Raw genomic sequence first — 17,123 nt, forward strand, 5'->3', positions numbered from 1 at the left:
CCTGCGCGCCTCAGCAAAGAGCAGCATCCACTCGCCACGATTAAGAAAGCCCGCAAAGACGACCCAACACAGCCAGTAAATTAACTAATTCCCTTAAAAAGAGTCTAGCGAAATCACTTCTGTGGTATACACCTTACCTAACCTAGCATCAGTACCCTCTTTTTGCCTCCACCCTGAGTCCCCTTGGGATGCTCTGTCTGGGGTGGCTGCTGGCTTGATGGCCACCCCATCCTTTGTTTACTGAGATGGCAGGGGGCATTCTTTGTCCACAGACCCCAGATTGCCAAGACCCACAGAGATCCCCAGATGTTATATCAGTTTGCAAGGAATTTGTACCAGGTACCACGACCTGACTAACTTAAACAACAGAAATATCTGCTCTCTCAGTTCTGGAGCCCAGAAGTCTAAGATCAAATGCCAGTGAGATTGGTTCCTTCTGAGGTCTGTAGGGGAGGGTCTGTTCCCTCCTCTCACCAGGCTCTGATCATGACATGGCCATCTTTAGGGTTCCTCAGTGTATAGAAGCATCCCCACCTCGATCTCGGCCTTCACCTTCACGTGGAATTCTCCCAGTGAAGACGTATGTGTGTCTCTCTGTCCAAACTTCCCCTCATTCTAAAGACACTAGTCATCCTGCATTAGGTCCACCCTAATAGCCTTATCCTAACTCATCACCTCCACAAAGGCCCTCTTTCCAAATAGAGTCACATCCTGAGGTCTTATTGGAGGTCTGAATTCAACGTAGGAATTTGGCGGGTTCACGAGTCAACCCTTAATACAGGTCTAGCTCTTCAAGGAAATTGTATCTTCAAGATGAAAGCGGCCTGGGATGGCTGTTCGTTGGTATAGATGGGTTATTGCACTGTAAACCCTAACAGTTGTTTGGCGTGTCTGTCTGGGTTTTTGTAAAGTAACTTTCCGATAACCTCCAATTCATGCCTGAAAACCTCTGATTGCCAGGCATCCACGTCCAAGACGGTTATCTAGAATAAACACCTTGCCAGGCACACCTTTGTTTTAGAGATTTTAGTTAATTTGACTATTGGGGCCACCTATTTTTTTTACTTCTCTTCCTGCACTTTCCATTACGGCTCAGGTATTTTAAATCCACCAATAAAAAGTGAACACAAAAAAGCCTAGGCCCCCACCCTTGACCCCAATAAAAGCGGAACCCCAGACCCAAGATCTCAGTCTCTCTACCCTCAACGGTGCTGCGGGGCTCCAGGCGTGCTGTGTTCTTCCAGTTCCTGTAAGTAATAACCTTTATTCTTTCAAAGATCTCTGATGATTATTGTTAAAGGGCATCTTGCAGTTGTAAAAAACCGCGCCGGCTGATCCAGCCACAGCACTGGTTAGAGATGGGCTGAGAGTGCCGTGCGACAGGTTTCCCGCTCACTGCGCTCAATGACCAGCGCTGTAACAAACCAAAGTGCCAAAGTGTATTTCTTGCTCATGCAAAGACCTTTGCACGTCTGCAGGATTCTTCTGAATAAGTGTGCTCCATGCTGGGACTCAGGAACCCAAGCTGCCTTCATCTTCTGCTCCACCATGAGGGGCACAGAAAGCCTGGGGCGTTGTAGCTGGTCTCTGCCTCGCTTCTGCCTGGCAGTGGCCCTCAGCACCGAGGCGCACAGTTTGCTGGCAGGATTCAGTCTCCTGAGCCTAACCTGGAGGGGGGCCTGGAGAATGTGGGGAGCAAGTGAAATGATGGTGGGCAACATCGCCTCTGCACACTGGCATTTTGGGGATGGGTGTGGGGAAGGGTTAACTGAAGGCCCCAGGAGCTAAATTCTTAGCAGTGGTGAAGGGCATGAAGAAGGCATCTATTTGGGAGATAGAGTCACAGTCTCCCTGAGGCTGAAGAAGAAAGAGCAGTAGATTCAAGGAGCATCAGTCAGTTCCATCTCCAAACAGGTGACGACTGGGGATGAACTGTCAGAAGTGCGTGCCTGGAGCCGGGGTGGAGGGAGGCTAGGACACCCTCTAGCTTTCTCTAGAAGGAATGGAGGGAGAACAGAAGATAGAGGAAGGAAAAGAGCAAGTGGAGATGCTGGTCCATGTCAGTGGGAAGACCATCTGCCCCACTGCAGTTCTGTCCCTGCAGAGGTCCCAGGGGCCACTGGGGGCAGGGCAAATCCCCAGCACCTCCTGAAAGCCTCACCTCCTGGTGCTTCATGGAGGCTTAATATGTACTTACTGTGGATGACTGACTGATTGAATGAATAACACTAAATGCGCTATTTCTTCTTCCCAAATGGCATACTTAGCAGGAGAAAGGAACCGGTCAGCAGCAGGTGGCCCCTGCCCTCTCCTGAAAGTGGGTTCAAGGCGGTGACTAGTGGTCACACCCAGACCTGATTATCAGAGTTCATTCACTAAGGAGAAAGAGATTACAGAATCATCTAAAATTTGGCACATAAGGTGTTTCCATCCTCAGCTCTGTCCTGCTAGTTGATTGATGAGAGGCAAAAATAAGGGGAGATTGCCTGGGGGAGAAGCATGCAAACTTTGAGTCCAACACCTGGCCATAAGGCCACCCCGTCCCCTAACCCACCAACCCCCAAGCTCCCAGAGGGATCAGGTATTTAACTGGAGTTTGGAATAAACAAGGCGATCTCTTGCGGATGTTAACTTGGGATCCTCTGAGAAGTAAATAGCCAGAAATGAATACCCAGTCCCTGATCACTGGCTGCCTTCAAGTGGCTATAGTGTGTGTGTGTGAGAGTGTGTGCAGGCACATGCAGGCACCCATGAGCACAAGTCTGCATGTGCCTGATTTGGTTAGACAAGAGGGTATGGTGTGCACAAGTGTGTTGTGTACATACGTGGATATATTGTGATAAAGGATGTCCACCATAGTAGGTGAGCACAAGACTGTATGTTTTATGCATTCACTTGGGTGTGAGTAGGTGAGTGTTTGTGCAGGTGTAAGTGTTCAAAGAGAGGCTGCTGCTTTAGTTCTCAAAAAAAACACCGCAGATTGGACTCCATGGGCAGAATTCCCAAGCCTTGACTCCAGTGTGGGGGATGAGTAAGAAACATCTAACGGGGGACGCACAGCCTAAGACCTCAGGGATCTCCCAGTTTTGTGCAATGATCTGGTCACTGCCTTCCAGGAACTCTCAGGTGGGTGAGGAGCATGGAGGTCTCGTTGGTGTGTATTGCGAGGAGGCATGGTCTTGACCAGTGGAAAGTTTGACAAAGCTGGGAAGTGCCCCCTCCACGTGTACTGTGTGCCTGATGAAGGCAGTCACGCTGGATCCCACCTGGGGATGAGGAGCGTGTCTGTGAGTTCTTCTAAAGGCTCTCTTCGTCAGAACTGCTGGATGCTGGCAGGAAAGCAGAGCCCAGGGCAGAAGCCAGTATCACCTGGGAGAGGGGTCTAGGCCGTCCTATCTGTGTTTCTCCCCACAGAAACCTCAAGATGAAGACCCTCCTGCTGCTGGCAGTGATCATGGCCTTTGGTAAGAGCTCATTCTACCTCTCACCCTGGTGGCTCAGAGGATAAAGCATCAGCCTGCAATGCCGGAGACCCAGGATCGATCCCTGGGTCAGGAAGATCCCCTGGAGGAAGGCATGGCAATCCACTCCAGTATTCTTGCCTGGAGAATCCCTTGGACAGAGGAGCCCTGGTGGGCTACAGTCCACGGGGTCGCAAAGAGTTGGACACGACTGGGCAACTTCACTTTCATTGTCACTCACCAGAAGGGTGACAGCCCAGGGAAGGAGGCTCCTTCATCCCCAAGGCTCCCTTCCCCCGCGTCTGTCCCCCTCTCTGTGGGAGGAAGGCAAGGACCTTTGTGGGGAGGGGGAGTGGCAGAGAGAGGCAGAGGTGGGCGTGCAGTCCCAGGTCCCATCACCAGGCAATTTCCTCCAGCCCTTCTTCAGGTCCATGCAGGTTTGTGGGATTTTGCAAGAATGATCAAGCACACAACAGGAAAGGGAGCCCTGTTCAGTTATGGTGCCTACGGCTGCTACTGTGGAGTGGGTGGCAGAGGATCCCCCAAGGATGCAACGGATCGGTGAGGCCACCCCAGCCCTCCCGCCTCTGCCCACTTGTGGCCCCGGCTGGGGCGGGAGCCGAAGCCCCACGTCAAAGAACACCAGCGAGGCTCAGCTGAAAAAGCAGCCATCCTGGTGGAAACTGTGCTCCAAACTAGTCCCGTGTCCCTGGGTCTCTGCTCGGGGTCAAGCTGGGTGAAACCACAGGCACTGGGCTCCCTGGAGCATGGGGAGGCCGCCCCCATAGCTCAGTCTTGTCACAGGTGCTGTTGGGCACATGACTGCTGTTACAAAAAGCTGAAGTATCATGGATGTGGCACCAAGTTCCTGAACTACAACGTGTCTATCCGCCGGGGCCAAATCACGTGTGGTAAGAGCAAGTCCTACCGACTGCACCCAGCCTCCTCTGCTCTTTTTCCTGTGTTCCCTGTGCCAGGCACCAGAGCTAGATACAAAGGGACAGGTCTCTGCCTCAAGGGGCTCACAGTTGAGTGGGAAGTAAGGAAAAGGAAAATACAACTCGGTGGAGTCTGATGTGCAGTGAGGAAAAGGGCGGGGCTCTGAACACAGCCTGAAGGTCAAGGAAGGCTCCTCAGAATGAGGGTCAAGGAAGGCTCCTCAGGATGGTGACCTCCAAGCTGCAGTCTCAGGCGGAGAGGAGTCAAGGGGAAGGAGGGTTGGGGCATCCCACCAAGACGACACAGCAGGGTCCAGGGGGCCAGAGGGGGCTGGAGCAGTTCTGTGCTGTGGAAGGGAAATGTGAGGATGAGACAGAGTGGTGAGTAATAATGCCAGAGAGTAAGAAAGATGTTGTGTTCTGTTTACATTTTGTCCTAAAGAATTAGCGAGCTCTTGGGGAAAAGAGTGACATGACCAGACTTGCATTTCAGAGGACTTGCTCTGGCTGAGGGTTGATGGAGACTGATGGAAGGGGGTGTATTGTCATGATGCAGACAAGAGACAGCAAGCCCTTGACCTATAGCAATGGTGGTCAGCTGGGGCAGCTTCTCAGCTGTGTTGCCAAGGATCCAGTCCTTTCCCAACCTTCTGCTCTGCCACATTGGCAATGTGATTCCGAGGCACACTTAGAGCTTCAAGAGTTGTGGCTTCACCCTACAAAAGAGGCTTTCCTTTACAAGCCTCTTTCCAGAGAGAGGAAATTCATCCTTCCCGGAAGCCCCCAGCAGACTTCCCCTTGGGGCTCCCTGGTCAGGGCAGGGTGACGTGCTTCCCCTACACCAATCACTACAAAGGAAACGGGGATGACCATGACCTATCAAGAACCATTCCCCGACTCCAGTGGCCAGGGACTTTGCACCTGAACACATCTGCTGGGGAGAAGAAAGAGACAGTGGCCAAGAGAAAGGCTTTTCACAGAATCCCAGTGCTCAGCTGCTGGTGCTCTCATGACACTGGGTGTGGGCTTTCTGAGGGCCCACACAGGGCCCTCATCAGCCAGTAATATCTGAACGTCAATGCTTGTCCCAGACTAGAAACCCTGGGAGAACAGGGGCTGTGTCTTGTCCCTCGGAATTCCCAGAAGAAACCATAGAATATGAACTAACCCCCACCCTGTTTTTATTTTCTTGTGTTTTCAGTGGATCAAGGCGTGTGTAGACGTATAGTCTGTGAATGTGATAAAAAAGCTGCCATCTGTTTTGCAAAGACCCAGAACACCTATAATAAAAAGCTCCAATACTACAGAAACTCTCTGTGCACAGGGCATGCCCCGCAGTGCTGAGAGGCCCCCGATCCTGGACGCCTTACCACCCAGTGCTGAGCCTCCACTCTGACACCCAACTCCCTGCCCTAGCCATGTTCCCTCACAAATGAAGGAAACCCCATCTTCCATCCTAGAGACCAGCCGGGAGCCCTTCTCTCCCCCAACAGAAGCCTTCTATTTGGAAAGAGAAGCGCAGATCTGGGCATGTATGCCAAGCTCCTTGCCCCCGCTTCCTTGGACAGCCAGAGGTTTTGTTCCTCCTATTTCCACTCTTCTTCAAGCTCAAAGTCATGTTTAGCTGCGGCAGCTACACTCCTGGTGGGCTCTTCTGAATAAAACAATTTACTTGGCAAACTGTATGTGAGTGTGTGTGTGTGGTACTCACAGGTACTTCTAGTGTGAAAACAAACCAGTACGAGGGAATAGCTTGAAAGGGGTTAAAAATATGGGCTTCCCTGGTGGCTCAGTCGGTAAAGAGTCTGCCTGGTGTGCAGAAGACCTGAGTTCAATGCATGGTTGGGGAAGATCCCCTGGAGAAGGAAATGGCAGACCACTCCAGTATCCACGGACAGAGGAGCCTGGCAGGCTCCATGGGGTCCACGGGGTCCCAAAACATTGGGCATGACTAAGGGACTGACACTTCACTTAGCGTCAGACTGGCTGAGTCAAACCCCCACCACCACCACTTCCCTGAGCCTTAGCATCCTCATCTAAATGGAGATCGCTTTGTCCCAAGTGCCCCCTGGCTTATTGGGGAAATTAAATGGGTAATGGACATAAACCGCGGGCTCTGACATGTCTGCCTCTGTCCTTATTGTTACAAGAAAAAGCCAGCCTTCCACCCCTCCTACCTTGGCCAAGAGCAGCTCCTGCTGGCCTGTTGGGGAGAGACAGAAGCACAGCTCCTGGTGTTTGGGGGTCTATAATCCAAGTCTTCTGTGAGGCACAATCTTCTATGTTGCCGCCCAGAGGTGGGTCAGTGTAACACTGGCCACCAGTGGGGCTCTCAGGGCACTTACCCCCTCACCCAGGGCTGGCTTCCTGGGCTTGTGACCCAGGCAGAGTCCCAGTGGGCACTGCGCCTACTTTACAGCTCTGTCCAGCCGTCTCAAGTTGTTAATGACGTGGAATCCAGCATTTTGTTCTGCACGGGGACCCACAAAGTACGTAGCTGGTCCATCCCTCACCTGGATGCTACTTCCCCTCTTGTCATCCAAGGCTTCTCTGAGATATTCCCACCTGGACCAGAATTCTTCAATAATCTCCACCAGAGCTGCTGGCTCTGTACAGTGGGGAAGGGCTCAAGGAAACAAAGAGTCTGTGGCTTTTCATGGGCTGAGTCCTTACCAGGAAGGAAGAGGACTCATTCCTTCTTCCCACTGGGCTCTGCTAACATTCCAGGATGTGAGACCTCTGCCTTCCGGCTCCTTAATTATATTCCATTGAGGTTTCTGTTTATTTGTTTCTTACATAATTTTCACATAAATGTATTTCCACATTAGAAGTTTTTTTTTAAAGAGTATTAAATAATTTTTCCTCACAAAGGAAGATTAAGAATCAGAGCACAGAAAAAGTTCAGGCATAATTCTGATTTTGGAAACAATCCCTTATACGAGGCTAGCTCTTCTAATTATTAGTAAATGAAAACATTTCTGAGCGTTGACTATCCTGTTTGAACACGTCCATCCCATAGAAAGTAACAGGACCTCCCCCAGGATGCTCCCGCTGCCCCTCATCCATTTCTGCTGCCTCTTCCCTCTTGCTTCATCACTGTCTAACACCACACCGTTGACTCTTGAACAACAAGGATTTGAATTGCTCAGGCCCATTTATACACAGATTTTTTTTTTTTCAGTAAATAGACATATACACTACAGTACTACAAAAAGATGGCTTAAAACTCAACATTCAGAAAACTAAGACCATGGCATCCAGTCCCATCACTTCATGGCAAATAGATGGGGAAACAATGGAAACAGTGACAGACTTTATTTTCCTGGTCTCCAAAATTGCTGCAGATGGTGACTGCAGCCATGAAATGAAAAGACGCTTATTCCTTAGAAGAAAAGGAGGTTTCTATGAGAAACCTAGACAGCATATTAAAAAGCAGAGACAATACTTCACTGACAGAGGTCTGTATAGTCAAAGCTATGGTTTTTCCAGTAATCATGTATGGATCTGAGAGTTGGAACATAAAGAGGGCTGAGCGCCAAAGAATTGATGCTTTTGAACTGTGATGTTGGAGAAGACTTTTGAGAGTCTCTTGGACTGCAAGGAGATCAAACCAGTCCATCCTAAAGGAGATCAGTCCTGAATATTCATTGGAAGGACTGATGCTGAAGCTGAAGCTCCAATACTTTGGCCACTCTTCGGCGAAGAGCCGATTCATTAGAAAAGACCCTAATGTTGGGAAAGACTGAAGGCAGGATGAGAAGGGGATGACAGAGGACGAGATGGTTGGATGGCATCACTGACTCAACGGACATGAGTTTGAGCAAGCTCCAGGAGATGGTGAAGGACAGGGAAGCCTGGCATGCTGCAGTCCATGGGGTCTCAAAGAGTCAGACATGACTGAGCAACTGAGCAAAGACAGTGCTACATAATCTGAGGTTGGCTGAAGCCACGTATATGGGGAATCACAAATACTGAGCCCACTGTGAAGTTACAGACAAACATCTGACTGTGCAGAGCATCAGTGTTCCCAACACCCACGCCATTCAAAGGTTACCTGTGTATCACTCACCTGCTGCATCTTTTGCATAACCTGTCTCTCTCCACTAAAATGTAGTCCCCATGAGAGTACTTTTGTTTTCTTATCAATGTACTCCAAGTGCTTAAATTAGTTCTTGGATGAAGGTGACTGTCAAGAGGCCAGACCACTGATTTTGAATTACTGGGAAAAATCCTGAGAAGATAGGAAAAGGCAGGGCGGTGTGTGACATCACCAGAGTCCTTGAGTGTTGGGACCTGGACACGATTCCAGGGGCAGCCAGGATACACAGGGGTGGGGCATGTTGCCTGCCATAGAAACAGTATTCCAAAGCTGAGGTGTGTGACAGAAGCCCAGGGTCTAGCGCATCACCTCTATACCCACATCTAGGCCCAGGACAGATGTAAGAGCAAAAATCTGTTGATGGAAAAAATGCAGAACCTAAACATTGAGAATTATGCTTTACTGGGGGCTTTATGGAGGACTTCAGCCCGGATACATACTGTTGGGTAGGTCTGAGGGCTGTCCTCAGGGGTAAGGGAGGAGTTGGGATATGTAGGAGATTTTGTAAAAATAAGCAAACAAACAAAAAAGCCTGGGTAGTTAAACACCAAAAGATATCTGCCAGCTAAAAGAAAACCTGGTATCTCAAGTTAATAAATTTGGCGCTTTTCTATGCATTAAAAGATGCAAGAGTCTGGAGTTTATGCAATCATCCCTGTGCCTTACCTCGTGCACCTTACCTGCCTAGGGCTGGTACCCTGTTTTCCTCCGTTCTGAGTCTCCTCGGGGGCACTGCCAGGGCTGGTGCCGGGGTCCAGCCCCGGCTGATCCAGGGAGTTCGAAGCGGGGACAGCATCGGCGAGGATCAGGATACAATAGCTTCAATTAGATATTAATTAGAGATGTAAAGAGTAATAGAATGAGGATAGCTCAGTAGGAAAATTCAGTGGAGAAAAGAGGCTGAGTAGCTTGGTTTATGCGGGAGACCAATAAAACTTCAAGACAAGAAGTTTGCACCACTTACGTAGGCCGCAGGCGTCCTTCCGTTCTCCCGAAGGAGAGGAGACACTGAGGCCTCCCCAGTCGGATCTTAGAAGCCCAGGCAAAATTAGTAAGCATGGCAGGTTCTGCGCTCCAGATGGAGACTCAGCCAGAGTGAGAGAGAGAGAGACATGGGGAGACCAGTCTTTCGAGGAACTGATCCCAATTCTTTATTTTCCATGGTCTACTTTTATACACTGAGATGTTATGCAAAAATTACGCGGGGTGAGCAGTCCTGACTTTTATCAAAGTCAGGTGCTTCAGACAAATGTATACAGAGGTCTTAGGGGTGTTACATCATCTTCTGGCCAGGGGGCCTGCTGACAATTTATGACCCTCTCCTGACAGTGGTCAGTCAACCAGGACACTCATTTCTCCAGGGGTGATTATTCTTAAAACAGATGCCACCCAAATAAAGTTACATTCCTATAGGGTGAGGGTGTAGTGGGTTTTAGTTAAGGAAAGAATTTACTTAGCCTAAGGTCTAACGTGATTAATATCAAAGGTTAATACTTATTTCTTCTATATATTCATTAATGTGTGTAAGGACAGGGGATATGGAGACTTAGCAACAAACATTGGCTCAACAAATGAAAAACCCTTCACCAATACAATTTCTAATCAGCCCATTATACTTATACTAATAGTTTTCTAACTTTTCTAAGGAACCTGTTTTTAGAAGGTTTAAAGCATCTCGTGCCTCTCATGGTTGGGAGGCTGTGAGCAATCACATGTGGCCAGACAAGCCTGTCAGGCAGGCTAGAGAACCTTCAGAGGAGTTTGTAGGTTAAAACACTCTTGTCGTGCCCAGGAGTTTTTATTAACTGGAGCTCTAAGTTAACTCCTTCTCTGAAAGAGGTGGTGGGGGACAGCCCCCCGTAAACTCAGAGGTGTAGGTGGGAGCACAAAGTAGTAAAGCAGGCAGGCTCTGGTTATGGGGGTAGATGCTCGAGGATTTCCAGGGGGACTCCTGAGGCTCGATCCCACCTTTGCGTATGTCGAGCCTCCTTCCTCATGACCTTTGCCACGGGCGGAGTGCCTCACTCTGGCCCCCAACAGGCTGGTACCGTTTTCCTCTGTTCTGAGTCCCCTCGGGGGCACTGTAGGGGTGGCTGATGGCTTGACAGCCACAACGTCTTTGTCTCCTGAGATGGCAGGGGGCATTCTTTGTCCTCAAATCCCATGTTGTCAAGACCCATGGGGATCTTTAGAGGCTGTGTTATTTGCTAGGAATTTGTACCAGGAACCATGACCTGAGTAGCCTAAACAGAAATATCTGCTCTCTCAGTTCTGCAGCCCAGAAGTCTAAGATCAAGGCGCTGGTGAGGTTGGTTCCTTCTGAGGTCTGTGGGGGAGGATCCGTTCCCTCCTCTCCCCAGGCTCTGGTGGTGACCTGGCCATCTTCAGGACTGCTTGGTGTATGGAAGAGTCCCCACCTCCTCTCGGCCTTCACCTTCATGTGGAATTCTCCCAGTGAAGACGCATGTGCATTTTTGTCCAAACGTCCCCTCTTTCTAAAGATACCAGTCATCCTGCGTTAGGTCCACCCTAGTAACCTTACCCTAACTCATCATCCCCACAGACCCTCTTTTCCAAATACAGTCACACCCTGAGGTCTTACTGGAGGTCCGGATTCAATGTAGGAATTTGGCGGCGACACGAGTCAACCCTTAATGCAGGTCTAGCTCTTCAAGGAAACTATATTCAAGATGAAAGCGGCCTGGGATGGCTGTTAATAGATAGGTTACTGTAGTGTAAAGCCTGACAGCTGTGTTGGTTTTTTGTAAGGTATTTTCCTGATAACCTTCGACTGGTGCCTGATAACCTCTGGTTGCCAGGCATCCAGGTCAAAGATAGCTATCTAGAATCAACACCTTGCCAGCCAGGCCTTTATTTTATAGATTTTGGTTAATTTGACTATTTGGGCCACCTGTTTTCATGTGTTTGTTTTTTTCTCTTCCTGTGCTTTATGTTACTGCTCATGTATTTTAAATCCACCAACTAAGAGTGAGCCAACAAAAGCCTAGGCCCCTACCCTCAACCCAAATAAAAGCAGAACCCCAGACCCAAGATCTCAGGCTCTCTCTACGCTTGACCTCGCTGTGGGGCTCCAGCTGCACTGTGTAACTTCCAGGTCATGTAAGTAATAAACCTTTATTCAAGGATTTCTGATAATTATCATGAAGGGGTGTCATGCAATCGTAACAACTATGAGGTCTAATCCAGCCACTGCACTGGTTATTGATGGGCTGAGACCACCATGCTTGCTGCTCACTGATCTCAATGATCAGTAGTTTAACAAACCAAAGTGTATTTCTCACTCATGCAAAGTCCACTAAATGTCTGTGGACTCTCCCAGACAAGGGTCCTCCACGCTATGACTCAGGGACCCAAGCTGCCTCCATCTTCTGGTTCACCATTCAGGGCACAGAAACTGGGGCACAGGACGTGGCCTTTGCCTCACTTCCACCTGGCGGTGACCCTCAGCACTGATGCACACGTTTTGCTGGCAAGATTCAGTGTCCTGAGCCTAACCTGGAGGGGGGCCTGGAGAATGTGGGGGGCAGGCAGAATGGGGATGGGCACCATAGCCTCTGGTCTCTGGCTTTTGGGGGGTGAGTGTTGGGGACTATTAACTGAAGGTCACACAAGTTAAACTCTTAGCAGTGGTGAAGGGCTTGAAAAAGGCATCTGTTTTGGAAATAGAGTCACTGTCTCCCTGAGGCTGAAGAAGAAAGAGCAATAGATCCCAGGAGCATCAGTCAGCTCCATCCCCAAACAGGTGAGGACTGGGGGGGTGGGGGGGGCGGCAGTACATGCCTGGGGTGAGAGTGCCAGGATCCCTGGACAGTCTCTGGCTTTTTCTTGAAGGGGAGGGGAAGGAAGAGAGGAAGGAGGAGCCAGAGAGAAGCTGGAGGTGCTGTTCCAAGCCAGGCGAGTAGGTGTCATCTGTCCCACTGCAGCTCTTTCCCTGCTGGGGCCGCCAGGGCCCCTGGGGGCAGGACAAGCTCTCATCAGCTCCTGAGAGGTTCACGGGGGTCCTGGCACTTTGTGGAGGCTTAGCATGTACTTCTTGAATGACTGGTTTATGGAATGAATGAATAACACCAACTGCCCTGATTCTTATTTCCAAGTGGCTTACTTAGCAGCAGAAAGGAAAAATCCTTGGTCAGCAGCAGATGGCCCTCTCCTGGAAGTGGGTTCAGGAGGGTCACACCTGGACCCGGTTATGGGGATTTATTCACTCAGGAGGGAGTCCCACAGGAAAGATGACAAAATAACCTACAATTTCGGCATCAGTTAATGGAACATAAGGATGGAAAAAACCTCAGTTCTGTACTGTTGATGAGAGGGGAAAAAAGAGGATTGCCTAGGGTGAGTAGCATGCCAAACTCTGAGTCCCCCAACTAAGGGGAGTATCCCCACCCCATCCCCTACCCCACCAAGCTCCCAGAGGGATCAGCTATTTAACTGGAGTTCAGAATAAACAAGGTGGTCGCTTGGAGACACCAATTCAGGATCCTCTGAGAAGTAAAAAGCCAAAAATGAATATCCAGTCCCTGATTACTGGCCGCCTTCAAGGGTGCCTATAGTGTGTGTGTGTGTGTGTGTACATGCATACATCCATGTGCACAAGCCTGCACATGCCTAATTTGGTATGACAAGAAGGTATCTGTGCACTAGTGCATTGTGTGCATAAGTGAATATATTGTGTAAAAGGGTGTCCACATTAGTAGATGAGTATAGAGTGTGTATGTGTACATACATGTGTGTGAGTAGTTGTGTATGTGTGCATGTACAAGTGAAAGTGAAAGTCACTCGGTTGTGTCCAACTCTTTGTGACCCCATGGACTATACAGTCCATGGAATTGTCCAGGCCAGAATACTGGAGTGGGTAGCCTTTCTCTTCTCCAGGGGATCTTCCCAACCCAGGGATCGAACCCAGGTCTCCCGCATTGCAGGCAGATTCTTTACCAGCTGAGCCACAAGGGAAGCATGTACAGGTTTAAGGTTTGAAAGAGAGGGTGCTGCTATAGTTCTGGAGAAAGACACCGCGGATCCAACTCCATGGGTGGAGTTTGCAAGCCTTGACTCCAGTGTGTAGTGGGGAGTAAGATACAGCTACTGGGGGGCACAACACACAGCCTAAGACCTCAGGGATCTCCCAGTCTGGTGGGATGGCCTGGTCACAACCTTCCAGGAACTCTCAGGGGGGTGAGGAGCATGGAGGTCTCTGCAGTGTTTCATGGGGGGAGGGGGTTCTTGACCAGTGAAACTCAACAGAGCTGGGAAGCGCCCCCTCCACGTGTACTGTGTGCCGATGAAGGCAGTCACACTGGACCCACCTGGAGCTGAGGAGCGTGTCTGTGAGTTCTCTTATAGACGTCTTCATCAGGATCGTTGAATGTGAGCAGGACAGCAGGGGCCAGAGCAGATGCTGGCGCCACCCGGGAGGGTCTGTCTGTAATTCTCTCAACATGAAGACCCTCCTGCTGTTGGAGTTGATTATGGCTTTGGTAAGAGTCGACAGTGACCTCTCACCAGAAGGGGAGCAGCCAGTGGAGGGAGGCACCTCCAAACCCAGCTTCCATTCCCACTGCATCTGGCCCTCTCTCAGTGGGAGGAAGAGAGGTTGTCTTGTGGGGAGGGGGAGAAACAGAGGGAAGTCACAGCATTTCAGGCCCCATCACCAGGCAGTGCCCTTCCAGCCCTGCTGCAGGTCTGTGGACATCTGGCAGATTTTCAGAAAAAGATCAAGTACATGACAGGAGGAGAACCTGTGACCACTGATGGCTTCTGGGACTGCTCCTGTGCAGAGGTGGCAGAGGACCCCCCAAGGATGCAACGGATCGGTGAGGCCACCCCCAGCCCTCCCGTCTCTGCCCACTTGTGGCCCGGCTGGGGTGGGAGCTGAAGTCTCGTGTTGGTATTCCATGATCAAAGAACCCCAGGAAGTCCCTGCTAAAAAAGCAGCCAGCCCGCTAGAAACTCCACTCTAGACTATTGGAATGTGCCTGGGTCTCTGCCCAGGTCAGTGGGGTGTGACCTGGGGCCCTGGGGGTGGGGGGTGGGGGCAGCCCCAATAGCACAAGCTCGTTGCAGGTGCTGCGCAGTGCATGACTGTTGCTACAAAAAGCTGAAGAATCGTAGGTGTGGTACCGCGTCCCTGAAATACAACTTTACTCTCTGCAGGGGCCTAATCGTTTGTAGTAAGAAAGAGTCCTACGCCTCCATCCAGCCTCCGCTGTCCATTTTCCTGAGTGTCCTCTGCGCTGGGCACCAGAGCTAGATATTAATTCAAAGGGACAGTGCCCTGCCTCAAGGAGCCCACGGAGGACTGGGGAGTTACACAAATGAAAAAACAACATGGGAGATTCTGATAGGAAGTGAGGCAAAGGGCTCTGAACACCAAGAACGGTGACCTCCATGCTGAGTCTTCCAGGCTGTGAGGGGTCGGGGGAAGGCGGTTGGGCACATCTGAACAAGAGGATACAGCCAGTTCCAAGGGGCCAGAGGGAACTAGAATGATTCTGTGCTGATGAAAGGAAGTGTGAGGATGAGACCGAGTGGTGAGTGATGATGCTGGAGAGGAAAAAAGGGGCTAGTCAAGTCCCCAAGACGATATTGTATTTAGATTTTGTCTGAAAGAATTAGGGAGTTCTCAAGCAAAGACGTGATGTATTCAGGTTTACCTTGCAGAGGACCGACTCTGGTCCTCTGCATCATGATCATGGAATAACAACACGAGTGTGGTATGGAGTGTGGTATGAGTGTGGATGGAGACAGATAAGGGGGGCCATCGTCAAGATGCAGACAAGAGACAGAAAGCTGTTGACCTTTAGCAATGGTGGGTCAGGATGCAAGGGGCGGAGAGTGCCATTATGATAGGCCCGAGGGTCACCTGAGCTTGGTGCTTGACTGGGAGCTGTTGGATGGTTGTACCACCGTGAGGATGGTACCACTGAGAGGGCCTGGTAGGAGAGGGCAGGAAGACTTCCACTGGGAACATGTTGAGTTTGGAAACTTCCAGAACACCGAGGGAGATGAGCAGTAGGCAGCGGATAAAGAAACACACAGATGAAGGGAAGGTCTGGACACAGATTCAGGAGGTGGCCACAGAGAGCCGAGAGTTGGATGGACCCACCCACTTGATGTTTAAAGGCCCAGAAAGGAGAAAAGCAAGGAGGTCAAGGAGTTGGGCCAGAAGGAGATGATTAACAGCAGCCAGTTTAACAGAGGGGTCCTCCAGGATAAGGGCTGACCAGGCTTCTTGGATTTAGAGGCAGGAAGACCACTGAAGACTCAGTGGGAGCTGTTCCCATGGATCTGTGAAGGCAAAGCCAGATTAGAGTGGGTTGGAAGGTGGGTGGCAGGAAGAGAGGTTGCAAGTGTAGACAACCTTCTGGAGCAAGTTTGGCCATGAAGGGGAGGAGAGGTGGGTGGTGGCTGGAAGAGACTGCCTAATGCCCCAGACAGCTGACCCACAAGTAGGATTTTGAGAAACCATGGACTTTTCCTTAACAGCCTGAGGTCTCTGAGATCAGAAATTATGACTTCCCATCATGACCTTTCCATAAGGTCATGTGTCTTTAGCAGGCTCTGGGTCAGTTCAGTTCAGTTCAGTCACTCAGTCTTGTCGGACTCCATGGACTGCAGCACTCCAGGCCTCCCTGTCCATCACTAACTCTCGGAGTTCACTCAAACTCATGTCCATTGAGTCGGTTATCCCATCCGACCATCTCATCTTCTGTCATCCCCTTCTCCTGCCTTCAATCCTTCCCAGCATCAGGGTCTTTTCAGATGAGTCAGTTCTTCGCATGAGGTGGCCAAAGTATTGGAGTTTCAGCTTCAGCATTCCTCCTTCCAATGAATATTCAGGACTGATTTCCTTTAGGATGGACTGGTTGGATCTCTTTGGAGTCCAAGGACTCTCAAGAGTCTTCTCCAACACCACAATTCAAAAACATCAATTCTTTGGCACTCAGCTTTCTATATAGTTCAACTTTCACATCCATACATGATTACAGGAAAAATCATAACTTTGACTAGACGGACCTTTGTTGGCAAAGAAATGTCTCTGCTTTTTAATATGCTGTCTAAGTTGGTCATAACTTTTCTTCCAAGGAGTAAGCGTCTTTTAACTTCATGGCTGCAGTCACCATCTGTAGTGATTTTGGAGCCCCAAAAATAAAATCTGTCACTGTTTCCATTGTTTCTCCATCTATTTGCCATTAAGTGATGGGACCGGATGCCATGATCTTAGTTTTCTGAATGTTGAGCTTTAAGCCAACTTTTTCACTCTCCTCTTTCAATTCCGTCAAGAGGATTTTTAGTTCCTCTTCACTTTCTGCCATAAGGGTGGTGTCATCTGCATATCTGAGGTTATTGATATTTCTCCCAGCATCTTGATTCCAGCTTGTGCTTCCTCCAGCCCAGCATTTCTCATGATGTACTCTGCATATAAGTTAAATAAGCAGGGTGACAATATATGGCCTTGACGTACTCCTTTCCTGATTTGGAACAAGTCTGTTGTTCCATGTCCAGTTCTAACTGTTGCTTCCTGACCTGCATACAGGTTTCTCAAGAGGCAGGTCAGGTGGTCTGGTATTCCCACCTCTTAAAGAATTTTCCAGTTTGTTGTGA

The 17,123-nt window shown here is 49.8% G+C and overlaps 2 protein-coding genes across 2 annotated transcripts in view; one reads left to right on the top strand and one right to left on the bottom strand.

Moving 5' to 3' along the window:
* The window catches only part of PLA2G5 (phospholipase A2 group V), a 49,683-nt gene extending 42,896 nt beyond the window's left edge, over positions 1-6,787 (bottom strand). Inside the window, exon 1 of the mRNA XM_044938186.2 lies at positions 6,577-6,787. The gene's annotated coding sequence lies outside the window, so the exon portion shown is untranslated. The remainder of the gene's footprint in view (positions 1-6,576) is intronic.
* On the top strand, positions 1,124-6,084 carry LOC102402444 (phospholipase A2, membrane associated-like). The gene is made up of 5 exons (XM_006054376.4): positions 1,124-1,249; positions 3,415-3,464; positions 3,878-4,022; positions 4,266-4,372; positions 5,601-6,084. Exons 2-5 carry the CDS (start codon positions 3,425-3,427, stop codon positions 5,741-5,743), a joined length of 435 nt encoding a protein of 144 aa, XP_006054438.4. The 5' UTR covers positions 1,124-1,249; positions 3,415-3,424; the 3' UTR covers positions 5,744-6,084.
* Positions 6,788-17,123: the final 10,336 nt, after the last annotated feature.

Source organism: Bubalus bubalis, chromosome 2, assembly GCF_019923935.1.
Source record: "Bubalus bubalis isolate 160015118507 breed Murrah chromosome 2, NDDB_SH_1, whole genome shotgun sequence".
NCBI classification, from domain to species: domain Eukaryota; kingdom Metazoa; phylum Chordata; class Mammalia; order Artiodactyla; family Bovidae; genus Bubalus; species Bubalus bubalis.